General features: G+C 36.9%; 2 protein-coding genes and 1 pseudogene across 2 annotated transcripts; all 3 read right to left on the reverse strand.

Annotated features, from left to right (window-relative positions):
- Positions 1-5,258: 5,258 nt before the first annotated feature.
- LOC110685628 lies at positions 5,259-7,756 on the reverse strand (annotated as a pseudogene).
- A 1,779-nt stretch (positions 7,757-9,535) lies between these two features.
- Positions 9,536-12,645, reverse strand: LOC110685671 (LRR receptor-like serine/threonine-protein kinase GSO1). Its single transcript, XM_021862202.1, has 3 exons — positions 12,537-12,645; positions 10,767-11,047; positions 9,536-10,519 (listed from the first exon to the last, which is right to left on the reverse strand). The coding sequence occupies exons 1-3, from the start codon at positions 12,643-12,645 to the stop codon at positions 9,686-9,688; spliced, it is 1,224 nt and encodes a 407-aa protein (XP_021717894.1). The 3' UTR covers positions 9,536-9,685.
- A 2,172-nt stretch (positions 12,646-14,817) lies between these two features.
- LOC110685672 (F-box/FBD/LRR-repeat protein At1g13570-like) lies at positions 14,818-20,646 on the reverse strand. Its single transcript, XM_021862203.1, has 6 exons — positions 19,882-20,646; positions 19,630-19,788; positions 19,247-19,540; positions 18,540-18,631; positions 18,269-18,388; positions 14,818-14,953 (listed from the first exon to the last, which is right to left on the reverse strand). Exons 1-6 carry the CDS (start codon positions 20,644-20,646, stop codon positions 14,818-14,820), a joined length of 1,566 nt encoding a protein of 521 aa, XP_021717895.1.
- Positions 20,647-20,768: the final 122 nt, after the last annotated feature.

Here is a 20,768-nt window from a genome sequence, read left to right on the forward strand (position 1 = left end):
CCCCAAGTGCACAAGCGCCACAACCGGCTCTTCCTCCTCCAACGCAACGTCCATCGCCTCTTCTTCAGCAGCCGCCAGGATCTGTTGATTATATATTTCCGAACACTGGCGGTACGTTCTTTCCCATGAGGCAAAGTCGGCACTGGGGAACAGTCGTTCCCAGGTCATGCGTTGGATTTGGGCGGAGTCTTCCACCATCTCCCGGACGAGCTCTTGTTTCTCTTGCTCGGCCTTGTCCGAGAGCTCTTGGGTAAGACTCTTCTCCTGGTTCGCCAGGCGTTCTTTTACGTTAGCCAAAGATTTCTCCATGGCTTCGTAAGAGTGCATTTTTTGGCGAAGGGGTTTCAGCTCGGTTTTAAGTTTGGTGACGGTCCCCTCCAGCTCGTCAACCTTCTTTTGGGCCGTCTCTAGCTGAGCCCGAACAGCGGCGGTCGCCTGCGCCTGATAATAAAGAAGATCAAGGGTCAGTACTTCATTTTGGGCAATTTGAAACATTGCCTTATCACAGCTGGAGGCGGCCATAGCCTTTGCGGCCTTTACCTCTTTGTTTTTCCGATCAATCGGCTTGCGAAGGCTGTTGACTCGGAGCAGGGCCTAAGTACAAAGAAAAACAGGCGTCAGTTTCCAATCAAAAGAGTTAACAGGCGTCCTGGAACTCAAAAGCTCAAAAAGGTGCTAAGTATACCTCAGCTAGGATCCCCGAAATTCCATCGAGGTCAAGGGTGCCGGCACCCTTGACCGCCTCCCTGTCAGATGGAGGAACTATTTTAACCATTGACTTGGCTACCTCAACCAAGTCAAGTCCCTGGGGCCGGCTGCATTAAGCGAAAGGAAAAAACAAGTTAGACCTAATCAAGAAGGAAGCAAGGGTGAGTTTTTACAAGCAAGTGTCCATACATCTAGGCGGCCCCGCCTGGGTTTTTGAAGAAGTGGCCGGCTGCTTCTCAGCCGCCACTGTTTTCCTGGAAGACCCAGGAGAGCTTGCAACAGTCGTCCTCCGGGCCTTGGGGTCCGGCTGTTGCGAGGAAGAAGCCCTTGGAGTGCCAGACTGAAAACAAAAAGAGTTAGTATATGCATAATACAACTAAAAGGAGGAGTTTTCAAAGCTTACCAAGGGTGCCTCCTTGCTGGGGGAGTCGACATACGACTGCTTCATTAGTGAGACCCGCAGCATGGCCGCCGCGGTCTTAGATGCTGTTATTTTACTCATGGCGTCGGCTGAAAGAAATAAACAGCAAAGTTAGTAAAAATTCCAAGTAAACAAGGCGTGAAAAAACAGAGTATTCGTCAGGCCGGCTACCTCTAGAGCACCGACTGCCGAGGCCACAGGCGGCCAAGAAGTACTCGTCATAGAGCCACTTGAAGCTCGGGACGCAATTTAGGGGTACTTGCTCTCGTACCCCTGAAGTAGAGTTCACCCTAGTCTCTACTTTGAAGAGTCCTTTGTCTAGGATCTCTTTTTTAGCCTTTGGGGAACAGGCGGCATGCTGCGGCCGCCTGCGAGAAGAGGTGGATCCCTGTTCCACTTATTAAAACGTTTGTTCAGCTCCGTGTCTGAACTCTCGATAATAAGGAAGGTGTTCCGCCAATCCTTCCATTTGTTTGCCTTACCTCTCGTCATGAGGTAACCCCTATGGCTTGTCAATTGATACCAGCCGGTACCTCCCGACTTGGGGGTCCGGCTGAGATAGTTCATGTGGGCGAAAGCCTCAAAACTTGGCTCCACCCCGTTCAGTTCGCACCCGGCCACATAGCCGAGTACGTTTACCCAAGAGTTGGGGGCTAACTGCCATAACCCCAGATCATACCCATCTAAAATCCGCTGAACAGCCGGATGTAATGGGAAGCGCAGTCCAGCTTTGATGGCCGCCACATAGCAGCCAAAGCAGCCGTCACCATAGCTGGTACCAGCCGGCCAGACGACAGTATCTTCTGGATCCGGCACAAACAGTAAATACTCCGGGCCCATTTTGTGGTTAGCAATAAAGCTCGCCACGTTGTCTCGCATGGTTGCAATCCGGCCCCGGGGCACCCTGCAGTAGTAGGGGGCGTTTTCCTCTCTGTAAGAGGCGGACGGCTCTGCCCAATTATCCCCCTTCTCCACTGCATGAGAACTTCTCGCCTCTTGTAGGCGGCTATGTTTTTCTTCTGAGCCAGAAGAACTATGGTCAGAAGAGCTGGATTCGGACTCGTCCCCTGACGAGTCCGAAGAGGACGACTCCTCCCCTCTCCTAGAGGGGCCCGCCTCCTCTCCCTTAGAAGGAGCAGAAGGAAAATTAGACATGTCCACGGTTAGATGAGAAGGGAACACCTTGGTCCCTCTCTCAGCACTGTCAGCTTGACAGTCGCCTCGTTCTACATCTGGCGCCTGGTCAGATGTTTCGCTAAGGAGCACCCTTTGGGAGGAGCCGTCTGAGTTTGATATCATAGCAGTCTTTTTTGTTCTGGCCATCACGTTCTGCATAGACACAGATTCAGTCGGACTTTGTATAAAGGGCAAAGATGGGTCCAGAAAAGGGCAGGCGGCACTCCTAGTCCTAGATTCAGCCGTCCCCGGTGACCGGCTGATCACTAACTTAGGGCGTGTCGTGTGCTTCCATGGTGCCATTTCAAAAAATAAAAAGAAAATTAAGAGTAAGAGAACTGAGTTACCTGAACGGGTGACGGTTGATGAAGTCCTGGAAGTTCGGGTCAGTCGGCTTGTCAGAACAGGCGGTAGGCAGAAAAAGTCCGAAAATGTCAGAGCAAGTTCAGGGGTCCGAATGTTCTCGCAAAAGTTCTCAAATGTGAAAATGACCGAAGTCAGCACTTCCTTTTATAGGCAAAATGAGAAGGCGAAGGGTCGCTTCCAAATTCAAATTTGGGCGGGAAAATCTCTCGGCCGTCTGCAAGGTGACACCTGTAACGGGCCGTCGCCTGTCACCGTGCGACACCTGTCACAGGCGACACGTGACCAGTCGCGTGCCACCTGTGAGGGGCAAATGATTAGGGGATTTTTATCCACCAATCACCGTCTGACAAGTGGACCAACAGGTTCCGCCACGTGTCCTTCACGAAGGCCAACAGGAGCTTGCCACGTGTCAGTCACAGATACGTCCTCCACGGACCACTTAAGACACGCCACGTGTCCACCCATGCCAAGTGGGACAACCGGCCATCAAGGCCCATTTCAGTCTAGAGGCCCGATCAGCCCTAGGTTTACCTTAAGCCTAGAGTGTTGCACGCTTCCCAAGGCTATAAATACTCGATTAATCCTCATTAATCAGGGAACAAAAAAACAACCGAATAATTAAGAGATCAAGCAGAGAAGAACAGACTTATTAACAACCGGCTAATCTCGCTAACGACGCAGATTACCAACACTAAGCACTCTCACCTAGAGAGATCTCATTACTTTACTTTCTGTATTGATTACTCCTTAATCAGGTACTAACTTGACCGTTGGAGGCGGAGCTCTCAGGAGTCTCCGTTATTTTGCAGGTACAGACGTCCGGTTCCAGTCTCGGAATTGTAACTCTCCCGCAGGACATCAGAAAACCCCGAAACACAACGGATAGCAACCGTTACATTTGCTAGGGTTGGATTAGGTCTAATACAACGGCAAAATTGACCTAATCCAACGGATTAAGCAATCTGTTGGATTAGGTTCCTTTTTTATTTTTTGGAATATCTGAACCTAATACAACGGATTGCTCTCCAATCCATTGTATTAGGCCTTTCTTTTTCTTTTTATTATTATTATTATTATTATTATTATTTTATTATTATTATTGTTTATTATTATTATTATTATTATTATTATTATTATTACTATTATTATTATTACTACTGTTATTACTATTATTATTATTATTATTATTATTATTATTTTTGTTTTGTTAGATGAAAGACTTTGCGAGATGCAAAGTTACAAGCTAAGACTTGGACAATTTGGACTTTGACAACGAAAAACATAAATCTAAAAAACTAAAATATGAAAAATTAGAAAACGAAAAACGGAAAATTGAAAATTCTGAAAACAAAAATCTGAAAAATTGAAATTCCGAAGAAAAAAAAACGATTTGAAAAAACGATTAAAAACGAAAAACGATCTAAAAACAAGAACAAAAAAAAAGAAGACGAAAATAAGATCTGAAAAACGATCGGAAAAACAAAAAAACCGATCTGAAAACTGATTTAAAAACAAAAAACGATCTAAAAACGATTTGAAAACAAGAAAACGAAAACAAGATTTGCAAACGATATGAAAAACCAAAAAAAAAAACAACTGATAATACTTTAAAAACTCGAAACTAAGAGGAGAAATCAGAGAGAATGAGAGGCAAGAGAGTCTTTGAGAGAGAGAATAAGAGAAGACTGAGAGAGCTAGGGTTTGAGAGGGAGAATAATGAGAGGCGAGAGAATAAGGGAAGTTGGGAATTATAAGGCTAAAGCCCTAATACGTGTCTCGCTTTTTTTTTTTTTTTATTTGATCCGTTGTATTAGATTAGGTCTAATACAACGGATTCTTATATCTAATAGACTGATACAACGGTTAGGATAATTCGTTGTATTAGACCTGTTTATACAACCTTTTTTTTTATTTTACGAATCCGTTGTATTAGATCTAGTCTAATACAACGAATTCTTATATCTAATACAACGGTTAGTATAAACCGTTGTATTAGACCTGTTTTAGTATAAACTGTTGTATTAGCCTAGTCTAATACAACGGTATGAAATTAGCCGTTGTATTAGCTAATTTTGTACCGTTGTATTAGACTAAAAATATAGTAGTGGTGGTACTTGGTTTATACTCTCTATATCCCTATTTTTTTTGCCCCATTGGCTCTGTGCACGGTCTCCAAGACGCGTCTTGAAACGCAAATTAACTTTATTTCTATACGTGTAAAAATTATAAAAACTTGATATTAATAAAATATACAATGAGATAAATCCAACAAAACCCCACATGACTATATTACCTCTTATTGATTAATGGGAATTGGTCAAAGTTTTCGAGGTTTGACCCCATTAGGTTGACCATTAGTACCGGGGTTCCCCCGGTGTGAAAGCAGTTGATTTCGTAGTTTTAGAACTCTGCTGATCCCAAGTACTCCATACCTATCATTGCATATTAGAATATAGAAAGTAAAGAAGAATTGCAATGGGGCAAAAAAGTAGGGACAGAGAGAGTATATGATAAAGAGAACATTACACTTCTTTGTTTTTTCTGATTTTATTGTTGTACTACTTTCGTTTCATATTATTTGCAACGTTTAGACACTTTTCACATATTCTTTATGTCAAATCGTTGCAAATAATATGTAATAGAGGTGGTATAAAACTGATTGATTTATTCTTGAATTCGAACCTAAATAATGCTTTCTATCAATTTCTCTGTTTTTTTTTTTGGAAATTCTATGCAACATCTTTCTTCAGTCGGGTGATAGAAACAAGATAGGAAAATACTGAAACACTCCATGTTCTAGGATGATTTTGTCATTGTTTTCGAAGTTTGAATAAGAGTCGCCAAGCTTTAACTATATAGAAAGTATACTAACAACTGAGAAAATTCGCCAATTAGGATAAAAAAAGATGCACTCTAAAATTAGCACAACAAATTTACTTAATACATCAAGAACAACACAACTATAAATTGAAACTAGTATTTAAAATGAAACAAAAAAAACTTTAAAGAATATATAATAAATACTACCCTTATGTGCTATAACTATAACTATAACGAAGTAGATTTTATGATGAGCTATAACTACGAATGCTTACAAAGAGGGAGTGGAGCACCACAAAGACCAGGATTACCAAAAAATGCTGAAGCAGGAAATTTATTCTTATGTGCTGGAATTTTACCATTCAGTTTATTTCTTATAACTTCAAATACTGCTAAATTTTCCAAATTTATCACATTCTTTGGAATATTTCCACTCAAGTAATTCCTAGACAATTTGATTGTCTTAAGTTCCTTAGCATTACCAATTTCTTCAGGGATTGTCCCTGTAAGCCGATTGCGCACCATTTCCAGCACTTGCAATCGCGTCAAGTTCCCAACCGACTTGGGTATCAATCCTCCCAATGGATTATTTGACAAGATCAATGAAGTGACCGAGTCCATCGCCAGCTTGTTACCAACATTTTTATCAATAGGACCTATGAACATGTTGCTAGACACGTCGATAGAGTTGTAATGCCCTCGTGGTTCATCCACATTCTTATCGAAAATATTATCCAAGGGGGCCTGAGAACTTGTTTGAGTGAAGATCAAGGTCTGAAAGTAATGAAAGATTCTTGAGTTCTTTTGGAATGGTAGAGTAGAACTCATTATAAGATATGTTTAGGAACCACAACTCGCTCATGTTCCCTATCCATGGAGGCAACTTCCCTGTGAGCTTATTACTCGATAAATCAAGATAACCTATAGATGATGAAGAAAACCAGCGAGGTAACTCACCTTTAATCCCTGTCTTTGCCAACATTAGCCAAAACAGATTTAACTTGGACAGCCAACTTGGAATTTTCACTAGACCAAGTGGATTATATGAAAGATTAAGAACTTGCAAATCTTTAACTTTAGTAAGTTGATAAGGGACTGGTCCTATAAGTTGATTTTTCGACAAATCTAAGCTCATGAGGCTCTTTAGATTGCCAAAATTTCGCGGTATTTGGCCTACAAACCGGTTATTTGCAAAAACCATAGTGATTAATGTAGTAAGATTCCCTAGACTTGATGGTAGATTGCCTGTAATCATATTATTCTCTAAGGAAATGTATTGGATTTTTGGAAGATTACCAATCGAATTCGGTAAAACACCAGTTAATCTGTTGTTACTAAGACTAAATGCTTGCAATGAAACAAGTTTTCCTATCGAAGACGGGATTGGTCCAGTGAGTTTGTTATGGCTAAGAGACAAATCTTGTAGTTTGGAGAGTTTACCTATAGAATCAGGTATGCTTCTACTAATACGATTAAGTGACAAATGCAAACTGTTAAGACTCTTTAGTTTGCCAATTTCGAAAGGGATCTTACCGGAAAGTTTGTTATCATGGAGTGTAAGACTAGTTAAAGAAATCAAATCAACAATCGAAGATGGTATTGGGCCGGAAAACTGATTTTCTGAAAGTTCCAACTCTGAAATCGATCTCAACGATTGAAAAATCGAGTCAGGTATGGTCCCGGAGAGGCGGTTTTGGCTAAAGTAGAGCTTTTTTAGCTTACTAAGGTCACTAAAAAAGAGGGTAGTGAGCCATTTAGTTTATTAGTGTTTAACAAAATATTGGTTAAGTGAGATAACTTACCTAGTTGAGGTGGAATAGGACCAGTTAATTCCTTAAGGTTGCTAAGGTCAAGGAGTTGAAGATAGGTGAGGTTACCTAGGAAAGGGGAGAGTGTACCTGACATGGAGGTGTCTAATATGAAGTCATCTCCTGATTGGACTCCGGGGCGGGACACGTTTACTACTCGTCCGTTAGCGGGGTTGCAATCGACACCCTCCCACACGGTGCAGCAGTCCGTGTTGGGTAGCCATGTACGGAGGAGTTGTGATGGGTCATGGGTTATTTTGTGCTTGAAATCAAGCAATGCTTCTTCGTCTATGGCATGACAGGATTCTACTGATTGGGGATAGTATGTGTTAATCAAGAGTATGATGTAAAAGAGAGGAAGAAAGTTTATGAAGAATTTCATTATTGAGAAGTGAAGGTTTTTAACATTGAATCTGATGTGTATTGGGAGAAATTAGTCATCTATTTATAAACTAGGAAGTTGGTTATTACAAGAGGGCAAGGGTGGGATTGAAGTAAACAACAACTAAGAAAAAAAACCACATGCCCGTAGAATAGAATAGTACAAGTGTTACTGCTTCTAGAATTGGCACGTGTTGTAGTTCGTGTAAGCTTGTTGTTCATGATTTGGATTAATCATATTAGTTTAGTAAACAAGTTGTCAATACTTAATGGTAAACTCAACTAGTTTGTTTATTAAACAGGTCTCTTGATCCATTTATGTAATATTTATTGTAGCCTAATTAGCAAAGAACCAATAAAAGGGGTTATAGTATTGGGTTTGGATTTGAAAGTCCAACCCTAACTCAACCCACTGAATAAATGGGTCAAACCAATGACTTCAAAGAGCTGAGAGACTTAACTCAAATCTGCTGGATATGTGCCGGTTGTAAACTTAATTGTAATGTATGAAGTATGTAGGTGGTTAAGTGCCACTAATAATCACATTCTTTTTTTAATTAATAAGCCTTTGAATTGACTTATGGTCGGTATTATTAAGCGTACTAATCTGATCTGCCTTTGAATTTGACTTACTAATCTGCGTTATATATTTGTGGAGTGTGATAAGAATGATGACAGTACAATTTACGGATTTCTCTCCCATTCCACGTGAAAGGATTGGCGGATTACAATAATTATTAATACAATTATTGGTCAACGATTGCCTAAATTAGCTCTTTCAAGTATTGGTCAACAATTGCCTAAATGAGTTCGGGTTGGGTCAAATTTCAAACTTGAGTCATGCAAAGTTATTGTGTCAATGCGAATCGAAATCTGAATCGAATATTTTCCGAGTCTGTTTCGGATCGGGTCGGTTGGGTCAGGTTTCGACACCTTTAATGTTGACACTTTAGATAAAATGTATAGGTGCCCCCTTTTATTTACTTTCCACTTATGATTTTAGCTATGTTCAATTTACATGATCTGAACCGGTTTTATATGTTATGATATGATTTTCAAATTATATCATTATATAAACTAATACGTAAAATTAAAACCTACGGAATATCAAAGAGATGTCATTAGATTCATATATATTATTATTATGTGCTTTCCAAATATAAATTTTTTTATATTTTTAATTAATTTAACGACATAAAAGATTATTAACGAAAACTAAACTCAAATAAAAAGACAAACATGATCTGGTCTAATTATTTCTAAAATAATCTACAATCAACTTTCAATTAATTTTTATCACATATGATATTATTTAAAAAATTAAAATCATATTAAGTGTTAGGCCCCGTTCACTTCACCTTATTTTTGCTGAACTGAAATTAATTTTACTGAACTGAAATTATTTTTGCTGAACTTAAATTATTTTTACTGAACTGATTTTAATTTTGCTGAATTGAAATTATTTTTACTGATTCTCTATTATATTTCTTCTTTAAAGTTACTGATTTTTGCTGAAATGAAATTAATTTTATTGAACTGAAATTAATTTTACTGAACTGAACAGTTTGCTGAATTGAAATTATTTTTACTGAACTGATTTTTTTTTTTTAAGGTGACCTGAACAGGGCCTTATTTGGTAAATTCCATTGGCGTTATATACAGTGCTTTTTGACAAATTTTCCAAAACATAAATGATAAAAATTCTGTCTTTAAATTAAGGTTATAAGAGTTTAACATGAGATGATCTTAAAGTGTTTTGACAAGCAACTTAAATCCGTGAATTTGATAGAGGGGCATCGACAATTTTAGACTAAAAATAGTGTAGGATAAACATAGTAGTTATGGAACATATATTAGGCAAATTCACAATATATAACTTATGTCATTAAAGTTCAAATTCACAATCCCACAGTTACAATTTCAGAATAACAAATAGTAAGAAGTATCAAGTACAAAACGTAATTAAATTGTAACTATGAATCATAATATCGTTAGTTTGAGCTACCTAAACTTGCTTACAAGCAGGAAGTGGCAAACCACAAAGACCAGGATTACCAAAAAATGCTGAAGCAGGGAAATTAGCCTTATGTGCTGGAATTTCACCACTCAATTTATTTCTTAACACTTCAAACTTTTCTAACCACTTTAGATTAATCACCATCTTTGGAACCCTTCCGGTTAAGTAATTCCTCGAAAGTTTAATAATCCTCAAAGTATCAGCATTACTAATCTCTTCTGGAATCGTCCCTGAAAGCTTGTCACGGACCATCTCCAGCAATCGCATTTGGGTCAAGTTCCCAATGGACTTGGGTATCCGTCCTCCCAATGGATTATTTGACAAGATCAATGAACTTATCGTGTTCATGGCGAGCTTGTTTCCAACATTTTTGTCGATAGGACCTGTGAATTTGTTTCTAGAAACATCGATGGTGTTGTAATGTCCTAGTGGTCCATCGACGTTCTTGTCAAAAATAAAATCCAGGGGACCTGAGAAGTTGTTTGAGTGAAGATCAAGGTCTGTTAGTAATAACATGTTCTTGAATTCTTTTGGAATGGTGGAGTAGAATTTGTTATAAGATATGTTGAGGTACCACAAGTCACTCATGTTCCCTATCCATGTAGGAAACCTCCCTGTGAGTTCATTACTCGATAAATCAAGATAGCCTAATGGTAAGGATGACAACCACGAGGGTAGCTCGCCTTTGAGCCCCGTCTTGGCTAGCATTAGCCAAGAAAGATTTAGCTTGGACATCCAACTAGGTATTTTTCCTAGAGAAAGTGGATTGCACGACAAATCAAGTATACGAAATAATCTTAATAAGTGTACGAGGAATTGGACCTACTAGTTGATTTTTTGACAAATCTAGTTCCCCGAGGTACTTTAGATTGCCAAAACTACTTGGTATTTGGCCTAAAAATTTGTTATTTGAAAAGATCATTCGAGATAATTCTGATAGATTTCCTAGACTTGGTGGTAGATGACCTGTGATCATATTGTTCTGTAAGTTCATATCAAAACAGTTCGAAAGATTGCCAAGGGAATCTGGTAAAACACCGGTCAATTTATTGTCACTAAGATCTAATACTTGCAAAGATGCAAGCTGTCCTATTGAAGATGGGATCGGTCCAATAAGTTCGTTTATGTTAAGGGACAAATATTCTAATTGGGAGAGTTTACCTATAGAATGAGGTATACTTCCAGTGATACGATTCGATGTCAACAATAAGTTTGTAAGACTCTTTAGTTTGTCAATCTTGTAAGGAATTCTACCGGAAAGTTTGTTGTATTGGAGTGAAAGCTTAGTTAGCGAATTCAAGTTTGAAATCGAAGATGGTATTAGGCCAAAAAATTGATTTTCTGAAAGATCTATTTCCAAAATTGAAGTCAATGATTGAAAGACAGAGTAAGGAAGGGTACCAGAGAGGCTATTTCGGCTTAAATAGAACTTTTTTAACTTATGGAGGTAACTAAAAGAAGAGGGTAATGAACCATTTAGCTTATTATTTTATTATTGGTTAAGTGAGACAACTTACCAAGTTGAGGTGGTATCGGACCACTTAACTCGCTAAGGTCGCTAAGGTCGAGGACTTGAAGGTAGGTGAGGTTGCCTAGGAAAGGGGAGAGTGTACCTGACATGGAGGTTTCCATGGCGCTAGGGCGAGAAACTTTTATTACTCGTCCGTTGAAGGGGTCGCAAGCAATGCCCTCCCATGCGGTGCAGCAGTCCGTGGTTGCGAGCCATGAGCCGAGGAGCTGTGATGGGTCATCAGTGATTCTATGCTTGAAATCAAGCAATGCTTCTTTGTCAATAGCATGACAAGATTCTACGAATTGGTAAAAATTTGTGTGAACCAAGAGTACAACGTAAATTATCGGAAGAAAATTTATGTCATTCAACATGATTAACGTGTACAGAATTGTCCAAGTTTAGTTTTAGCAATGAATTTGATGCGTTTATGGAGAAATTATGCATCTCATATAGTGAAGGTTAGAACGTGGGTTGTTATGTTGGGCAAATGGAAGTAACACAAAGGGAATAGATTACTACTAGTTGAGTAAGATTATTCTATTTTGTGATCAAGTTGCTTCTATTCAGATTTTATTTTTATATAATGTAAACAAGGGGGTGTTTATTTATTGATTAATTGCTTCTAGATGGATTTGAAAGTATTTGATTTTTCTCAGCTTTTGACACTTTTGACAAGGGAAAAAATTGTGTACTACCTCCGTTCCAAGTTAGATGCAACTTTCACCTTGGCATGGATTTTAAAACAAAATTTCATAATAGATTAATGAATCAAAGGATAGATAATTAAGGGTAGGAGAGAGAAAGTGAAGGTAATTAATAAATTAAATACCACCAGGGCACCACCAACAGCAGCCACCCCGCGACTGTTGCCCAACAACAGCCACACCAAAACCGCCCAACAACAGCATGAAACCACCCCCTCTCAGCGATAACCACCTAGAAACCACCCACACGCACCTCGAACAACCCTAAAACCACCCCCTCTTAGCCTGAACAACCTCAAAATCACCCTCTCTCAACCCAAACGACACGGAAACACCTCCTCTCAACTCAAACCACACCGAAACAAACCCCTCTCAGCCGAACCGCCCCAAAACCACCAACACTCACCATAAACCACCACAAAACAACCACCCTCACTCAGCCCCAAAACCACCCACACTCACCCTAAACCAACCCAGGCCAAAACTGCCCTTACTCATCTTGAACCACACCGAAACTACCCCAAACTAGCCCATTCTTCCATCAAACCATCAAATCTAAATAATTTAAAAAGAAAAAAGGGGAGAGAGAGAGAGAGAGAGAGAGAGAGAGAGAGAGAGGGACACTGGAGGAGGAGGCGACGACTTTGAATATGGTGATGAGCATCGACAACGTTGACGGGGGTAGTAAATGCAGCGGCGACGACAACGTTGAGATTGTGGTGTTCAGACATTTTCGTGGGAGTTATCCAATTGAATGAATTTTTGGAATTAAATTGTTTTATTTATGTTTTAGATATGAGTAGGGGTGGGACTTTTCAAACCGAACCGTGAAACCGCCCGTTACCGAACCGAACCATCACGTACCGATCCGTTTATAAACCGATAAATATAAACCGAAAACCGAACTGAACCGTTCAATATCAAACCGAAACCGAATTGAACCGCTCAATGTCAACCCGTTACGGACCGTAAACCGATAACAAACCAAACTGCGCAAATCCGAACCGAAACGAAACCGAACCGAATGGTTTATAAACCCGTTAATGACCCGAACCGTTTATAAACCGAAATCGTTTAAACCGAAAAAAACCCGTTTAAACCGAACCATTTGTAACCCGCTAACCGTTTAAACCGACCCGTTTATGAACCGAAACCGTTTAAACCGCACGTATAAACCGAACCGTTATAATCCGCTAACCGTCTAAACTGAACTTCCATAACCCGTTAAACCGTTAAAATCGAACTGTTTTCGAATCGCAACCTGTTTAAACTGATCCGATTACAAACTGCTTAACTCAAATTGAATTATTTACAACCTAAATGGCTAAATAGTAAATACAATTAATGTTAATAAATGTAGATCTAATCAAACGGCTTAGGTTTAAACAAAGGTTTATATCACCTAGATCTAGGCCAACGACATTATTAATATCGTTTTAGATTACTTATTTATTTTAATTACAAGATATATCATTTGTATCATTTTCATTCCAGTAATAATGCTAGTCCACCCAAATTATCTTCATTGTTCCTTGCTTCATGATCATCCAATAAAACTCAAAACCTCAAAGGTAACATAAGATTGGAAATGTATGAGATTGCATTACACAAGTGGCATAAGCATTAGAATATTACTGTACTAGTCAATAAAGCGTGCAATCATTCACATTATCACTTTATAAAACTTTCTTATACAAGTATTTTGTAAAGGGGAGGACTAAAATGTTTATAAAACACATTTTTTTAGCTTTTCTTATATTAAACCAGATATTAAGTAAAAGAATTTTAATAAATACGGAGGCATCCTAAATCTGTAGCCACAATTATTTCATAACATTACCACAAATCCAGCAGATAAATAGCATTGAAATTAGAGTAATATCAACAAGCAATTAAAAAAAGTCACCATTTTCATTGATTAAAATTCACAATACATATACCAATACATAATGAAACTACTATCACTACTACCCAGATTAGATTTCAGATTTATCAACTGAAACATCATCAAGTTTACGGTTGCAAAAAATGATACATTATAAGATGAAGGGAGGAGTGAGAATGTGAGTGATTTGGGAGCAGAATCTTGAAGCAGAATCTTGAAGCAGCAGCACAGCACCCAAGAGCAGAGGAAATAGCAGCAACAAGCAGGAACCAGCACACAAAATAACTAATCAGCAACTTATCAGAAGCAAGGAATAATATAAGCAGAAGGGACTCAGCAGGAACTTATTTTTGTTTTTCAAAATTGCTCTCAGATTTACGTTTATCGTATCATCACTGAGCAATGGCTGTTTTAACTTAAAACTTGAAAAATGCTGCCAGCAAGTACATATACATTGAAGTCTCAACATAAATGACAAGGGCAACGATGATTCAAGAAAAATTAAAACAGCAAGCATAAGAAACAGCAGCAACAAAACTTATCATAAATTCATAACACAAAAGGCAGCAATACAACACCTCAAGCTGGCAGGAGGCAGGAACCAGCTCATGCAGGCAACAATATAGGCAATAACAACTCAGCAGAGACAACAACCAAAAGGCAAAAGCACTACCAGCAGGCAGCAGCTCATAACAAGTTCAAGCAACTTCAAAATTATAGCTTTTGTTTTTTTAAAATTGCTCTCAGATTTACATTACTGAGCAATGGTTGTTTTAACAAAAACTTAAGAAATGCTGCCAGCAAGTACCAAAATACATTTAACTATTTAAGTCTCAACATAAATGACAAGGCCAACGATTTTAAAAGTCTTGAAAAATGCTGCCAGCAAGGCTGAAAATAAATGACAAGGGCAACGATTTTAAAAGTCTTGAAAAATGCTGCCAGCAAGTCTGAAAATAAATGACCAGGGAAACGATTTTTCAAGATAAAATAAACCACAATGAGACACAAATACCAGTTATGCAGATGAAGCACTTTCGGCTTCAATCTCTTTACCAATAAGGAGGACGTCTTCCTCAACATCCGCTTGATAACCACGGCACCAATTTTGGGTGGTAACCAATGCCTCAACATTCTTTGGCAAAAGTTTACCCCTATATCCTCAAAAAGAAAAAAGCATACATAAGAAAAGCTTAAACTTTTTCAAAAGTTTCCAATGAAATTATGAACCTATAAATAAACATGAGATGTTTATTTTACTAGCCCTAAACTAGCATTTATTTTATGCACATAACTGCAGAAAGTGACACAATTTGGTCTTTTGTTAGGTAAAAAAGCCAATAACCACATAATCTGAACAACCCATCATCATTACTTTCAAATCGAGCATAATAAACAACAAAACAGCATAAATCTACCATTTTCCCGTAAAAAAAACAAAAATACAATCAACAACAGATTTTAGGCATATTTCGACTATATTCAAGCAAGAACAACAACAATAATCAAATACAAAAACAGAAAAACTGTATTAAAAAAAAAACGAAAAGGAAAAAGTAATTACCTTTGACGGCTTGAAGGAGATTTGAAGATGGAGAACTGCCTGAACTGGAGATCAAAAGAAAAAATCAAGAATGTAGATTATCAGAACTTGAAATAAAAAAAAAAAAACCGAAACGAAAACGAAAAAATTAACAAAAAAATTACCTTGAGGTATGACGGCTTGAAGGAGAGGAAGATTTGGAAAAAAAAAAAACGAGAATGGAAAAGTTAGAAATCAGAACTTTGGATCCAAAACAAAAATGAAACGAAAACAAAAACCCTAAATAAAAAAAGTAAAAAACCGAAACGAAAACGAAAAAAATCAAAACGAAAACAACAAAAATTAACAAATAATTACCTTGAGGTTTGACGGCTTGAAGGAGAGGAAGATTTGGAAAAAAAAACGAGAATGGAAAAGTCAGAAATCAGAACTTAGATCCAAAACAAAAATGAAACGAAAACAAAAACCCAAAATAAACAAACCGAAACAAAAACGAAAAAAATCAAAACGAAAACAACAAAAATTAACAAAAAATTACCTTGAGTTTTGAACTTTTGACGGCTTGAAGCCTTCAAATTGAAGGAGAGGAAGATTTGAAAAACAAAAAAACGAGAATGTAAAGCGAGAAATCAGAAATGTAGATCCAAAACACACAATGAAACGGCAACAAAAACCCTAATTAGGATTTTTAAAAGTTGAGAAGTTGAGCTTGAGATTCTTGAGAATTTCAGAACGAAAGAGTGAGAAACGAGAAGTTAGAAAGAGAAACTATGAGTGAGTAAAACGGCTGAATGGCTGAAAGAGTGGGTTTTTTTTTCTAGGTTTAGGTTTTACTTGTTCAGTTGATCTAACCGTCCATATTCAATCTCAACATCTAACCGTTCATTTTTTTTTTTGTAGATTCCAGAATATTCATCTAGATCTAACGGTCTAGATTTTTCTATGTGCTTTTCTAGGTCTTTTTGACCGTTTTTTTTAATTATTTATTATTATTATTATTATTTTGAGGGATTATTATTATTATTATTATTATTATTATTGTTAGTATAATTATTTGTTAATATTATTATTATTACTAGTTTACTACTACTATTATTATAATATTATTATAATTATTATTATTATTACTATTATTATTATTATTATTTATTATTTATTATTAATTATTATTATTATTACTACTATTATTATTATTATTAGTTTATTACTTATAAGTTATAAATTGTAAGAAACGCAAATGTTTCAAAATTGAAATTGATTCAATACGACATAGTTAATGACTTAATGAGTTAATGCACATCAATATCTGACATCTCTATATGTATATTATATATATCTGTGAGTTTGTGACTGTATATCAGTATATATATAATAACTTAATAAGTAATACTAATAACTAATAAAGTAATGAAAATCTAACCATTGTTTTTCATGGGCATTTAATCTAACCGTTGTATATTTGACTATTCGTACATTAGTATTGCATAATGATTTCATCACCACTTTAATTAGTGATTTCGTGATTTCGTCCATTTAACTTATTAAGTTGTTTGAGTTAGTAATCTAAATAAAGTAACAAACTAAATAACGAATCCATTTAATCTCGTGTAAGTTATAATTTATAAGAAATGCAATGTTTGGAAATGGAAATTGATTCAATACGATATTGTTAATGTATATGTAATTATAGATTAATTATTATGTATATCATATCGTACGAATGTACGGTTGGTATCATTATCATACTATCATAAGTATCATTGCCTCATTGAATTATTGGTATGTACTACAATCGATAAACATATTTACATATCTGATCATTAAAACTTAAAAGTTTAAAACACTTGTTGATCAATCTAATTGAATACTTGTACATTCTTAATTATCGATTTATTGTATTATAAGTATCAACTCATTAAATCATGGTCATGACGCGATCTTTAAAACAATCATGAATTCATGACCCAAACCGCTTATAAACCGAACCGACATGATCCAAACCGTTCATAAACCGAACCAATTGAACTGTGTAAACCCTCCACTAAACCGGCCCATTTCAAACTGAACCGACATGATTCGCACCGTTTATAAACCGAACCGATATTGACCCGGGTAAACCCGCCCCTAAACCGACCCATTTCAAACCAAACCGGCTTGATCCAAACCGTTTGTAAACCGAACTGACATTGACCCGGGTAAACCCGCCCCCTTAACCGACCCGTATCAAACCGAACCGACATAATCCGAATCGTTTATAAACCGACCCGCTTATGACCCAAACCGAATTTAAAACGCAAAGAAATAAACCGAAACCAAACCGAGTCGTGACTAACCCAAACCGAACCAAACCGACCCGCCAGCTAAACTAAACCATTTCAATCCGAACCGCTTCAAACCGAAACCGACTCAAACCGAACCGCCAGACCGAAGTCCCACCCCTAGATATGAGTTAAACTAGGTGAAAATATTATGTTATAAGTTAGATTAGGAGTTTAATGAAATCTGATTTAGATAGTTAATTGTGTTTATGAGTTTTTTAGTAAGGGCTTTTTTGTACTTTCATTTTAAAAAACTTACTAGAATAGGAAAAAAAAATGAAAAGTTGCAACTGATGTGTAGCACCCCGTTTTGACAAAAGTTGCAATTAATGTATAACGGAGGTAGTACAAGGAATACTTTTTAAAAAAACCATTTGTTGCCTCAATTTACACAAGACTACGGGTGGGTAAGGAAATTCTATCTTGGCAAAATGGGTCGTTATCTAGTAAAATAAACTGATATGAAATTTAGAATATCCGATCTGGTTTATAATAATTTGAATATTTTGGATTAGATGTTTGTAAAATTGGATTGAATTTGAATATTTCAAATATTTGAATCACATGGTTTAAAAATAATTAAGTTTTCCAGTACACCTAAAGTATACCTGGTATCCTTCGAGTGTTGTTGAAAAACCTCATTACGGTAACACCATATGATTAATTTATACCCATCTCCGCTTCCAAGAATAAAAGGCACCTGACGCCTTTTCTTTAGGTAGAAGCTCCTGTATAAAATATCAAGGTCATAATTAATACAAGGTCATAATTAATACGGAGTAATATATTGTAACCATAAAACATATTGTATCACTATCAAAGTATGCAATTTAGATGGCACACTCGGATGTAAAATATGCTAATTTTGCACCTAATTACATATGATAACCTTCAATTAAAGGCAAAATTGGCCTTAACAACATGAATTTTTTTAATAAGGTGCACATAACAACATGAATTTCAACTAGTAGCTGCAGCAAGCAAAACTTCTTCATCATCAAGTGCATAAAATATCATAAATAAAACCCGATATTAGAGATTTAATCGAAGATGGAGAATTTTTAATACTCCATTTATTATATCAAAATCGCCTTTGCGTGCCTCGATTGGCCAGTCATGCGAGAAAATTGATATGTTCAGGTTTTAAGTGTCATTTTATCGCTTGAGGAACAATTTTAAGATCAAATTTAGCAAAAACATACAAAAACGCATCGATTTGTTGTGCTAAAACACCTTGGTTAAGGTTTTGGAGTCAATTAGGACCTTAAGGACCAAATTTTAACTAAAAAATGGCACAAAAAGCTTATTTTTAAGAAAATTAAAGATTCCCTATCTTTGATAAAATCTCAGGTGCCGGATATCATTTATTGCACCCAATTAAAAAGATTTTGGTGCTACTACACCTACTTGTCAAGGTCCGTACCGTGCACCTTGTTAAAAATTTATGCTATTGAAGCCAATTTGGCCTCAATTAAATGAAATATGCATGTTTTGTATGAAATGAAGACAATTCAGTATATTAAAGAACGCGCTAAATCATCAGCAGCCAAAAGAAAAACCAAAAAAAAAACATCAATTCAATTTACCTGTTGGCTAAGAAGTATAATTTGTACTTTGCATGAAGCTCGATTAAAACTTAGCAAATCCTTCAACATTTTGGTGTGTTCTTCGCAAGTATCTTTATGTATGGACTTGACAATCATCTTTCCTAAAGAAGGGGAGTTGATGAGTAGAAACTTTACTAATTCCATCTCGTGCATTGTTCTAGAGATTTCTACAAGATGTATCGATTTTACGTGTTGGAAGCATTTCGGAGGGTCTCCCATAGCCTTCAAGAATTCTTCTAGAGAAGGCAAGATACTGTATATAGAGTCCTTCACCTAAGAAAAATGAATGGAATGCTCATGAGAAACTAATAACTTTCCTTTCAATGACTTGGTAAAACGACGAAAAGCACCCTTCAACTTACATGAATTTCGAGGTATTGAAGGTTTGAGCAACTTCTAATCAGGCTAAACAGACTGGACACCATAACTAAATTTCCAGGAAACAATTCATATACCGTTAACTCCCGTAGATCAGGTAAGTTCTTAACCCGTGCTTCAGGGCAGTTTCCTGCAAGTAGATTCTTGACAAAATATATACTGCATCATCAAATACATAACTCGAAAATGATTAACAATGATACAAAGGTAAGAATGTTTGTTAGAGTCTAAAATACCTGTATCGATTCGCCATGGACCGTCAATTCTCTCAACGCTTTCAATTGAAAAAACGATTGAAAATAATCCACTGGTTCAAAATACTCCAATGATCTTCCATGAGTACCGTAAGGACAAAGGTAGAGGAAAGACAGTAAAGTAGCATTCTTGAGGTGAATAGACTCGAATGTTCCTTTCAAAACGCATGACTTGAGCATTGGAGCATTGATTGTTAAATCTAGAATCCCATCAACATCATATAGACGCAAATTTTCAAGTAAAGGGCATTGAGATATAAACATCTCAAAACATCTGTTACATGCATCAATGGCATTGCTCAAGTCAAGGGTCTTGAGCTTAGGTAACGCGATTATAGAAAGAGGAGACGTAAAAATGCAACATTGAAGGCGTAAAACTACAAGTGATTTGCAAGAAAATATGTAAGATGGGAATATATATGGAATATTGAGATTCCAACCCTCCAAGATTAATTCCTGTATCCCATGATCAAAAAGATAATACATCCATCTTATAAATTCATCAGGCACTTCATAATGACGATTTTTGTTAAACATGGTCATTTTAAACTTTTGAACATTACCAGAATGTCGGAACAGAACAGTGTTGATGATATTGCTATATTTATTGACAGCAGATTGATCATCAATCGCTGTAACAGGAATTCTGAGGCTTTCAAGATTAAAATTAAGAAATTGAATCGAAGTCCACTTGTACCGCCATTGTCTGGATAAGATACTAGTTTTTGCTGCTTCTTTGACACACATGCATTAAGATAGTTTCAATCAAATTGTCAGGAAAACTACTAAACTTGTCATGGTGTGAATTCTCAACTGCCTTCCTCGTCTTTTCCGATAACATGGTGTCTGAAACGCATTTACAAAACAAG

Source organism: Chenopodium quinoa, unplaced genomic scaffold, assembly GCF_001683475.1.
Source record: "Chenopodium quinoa cultivar QQ74 unplaced genomic scaffold, ASM168347v1, whole genome shotgun sequence".
NCBI lineage: Eukaryota > Viridiplantae > Streptophyta > Magnoliopsida > Caryophyllales > Amaranthaceae > Chenopodium > Chenopodium quinoa.

What these genes read in the sequence shown, in the direction of transcription:
- LOC110685672 (XM_021862203.1), bottom strand. Translation starts at nt 20,646, where the DNA reads ATGTGTGTCAAAGAAGCAGCAAAAACTAGTATCTTATCCAGACAATGG. An exon ending in TCCATGGCGAATCGATACAG is followed by an intron (nt 19,789 to 19,881) that starts GTATTTTAGACT and finishes TATTTTGTCAAG; the next exon opens with AATCTACTTGCAGGAAACTG. An exon ending in CAACACTCGAAGGATACCAG is followed by an intron (nt 14,954 to 18,268) that starts GTATACTTTAGG and finishes TTGAGGATATAG; the next exon opens with GGGTAAACTTTTGCCAAAGA.
- LOC110685671 (XM_021862202.1), bottom strand. Translation starts at nt 12,645, where the DNA reads ATGTCTGAACACCACAATCTCAACGTTGTCGTCGCCGCTGCATTTACT. An exon ending in TCGTCGCCTCCTCCTCCAGT is followed by an intron (nt 11,048 to 12,536) that starts GTCCCTCTCTCT and finishes TTTTGGAAATAG; the next exon opens with ATCTTTCAGAAAATCAATTT. An exon ending in GACAGCTTGCATCTTTGCAA is followed by an intron (nt 10,520 to 10,766) that starts GTATTAGATCTT and finishes ATCAACTAGTAG; the next exon opens with GTCCAATTCCTCGTACACTT.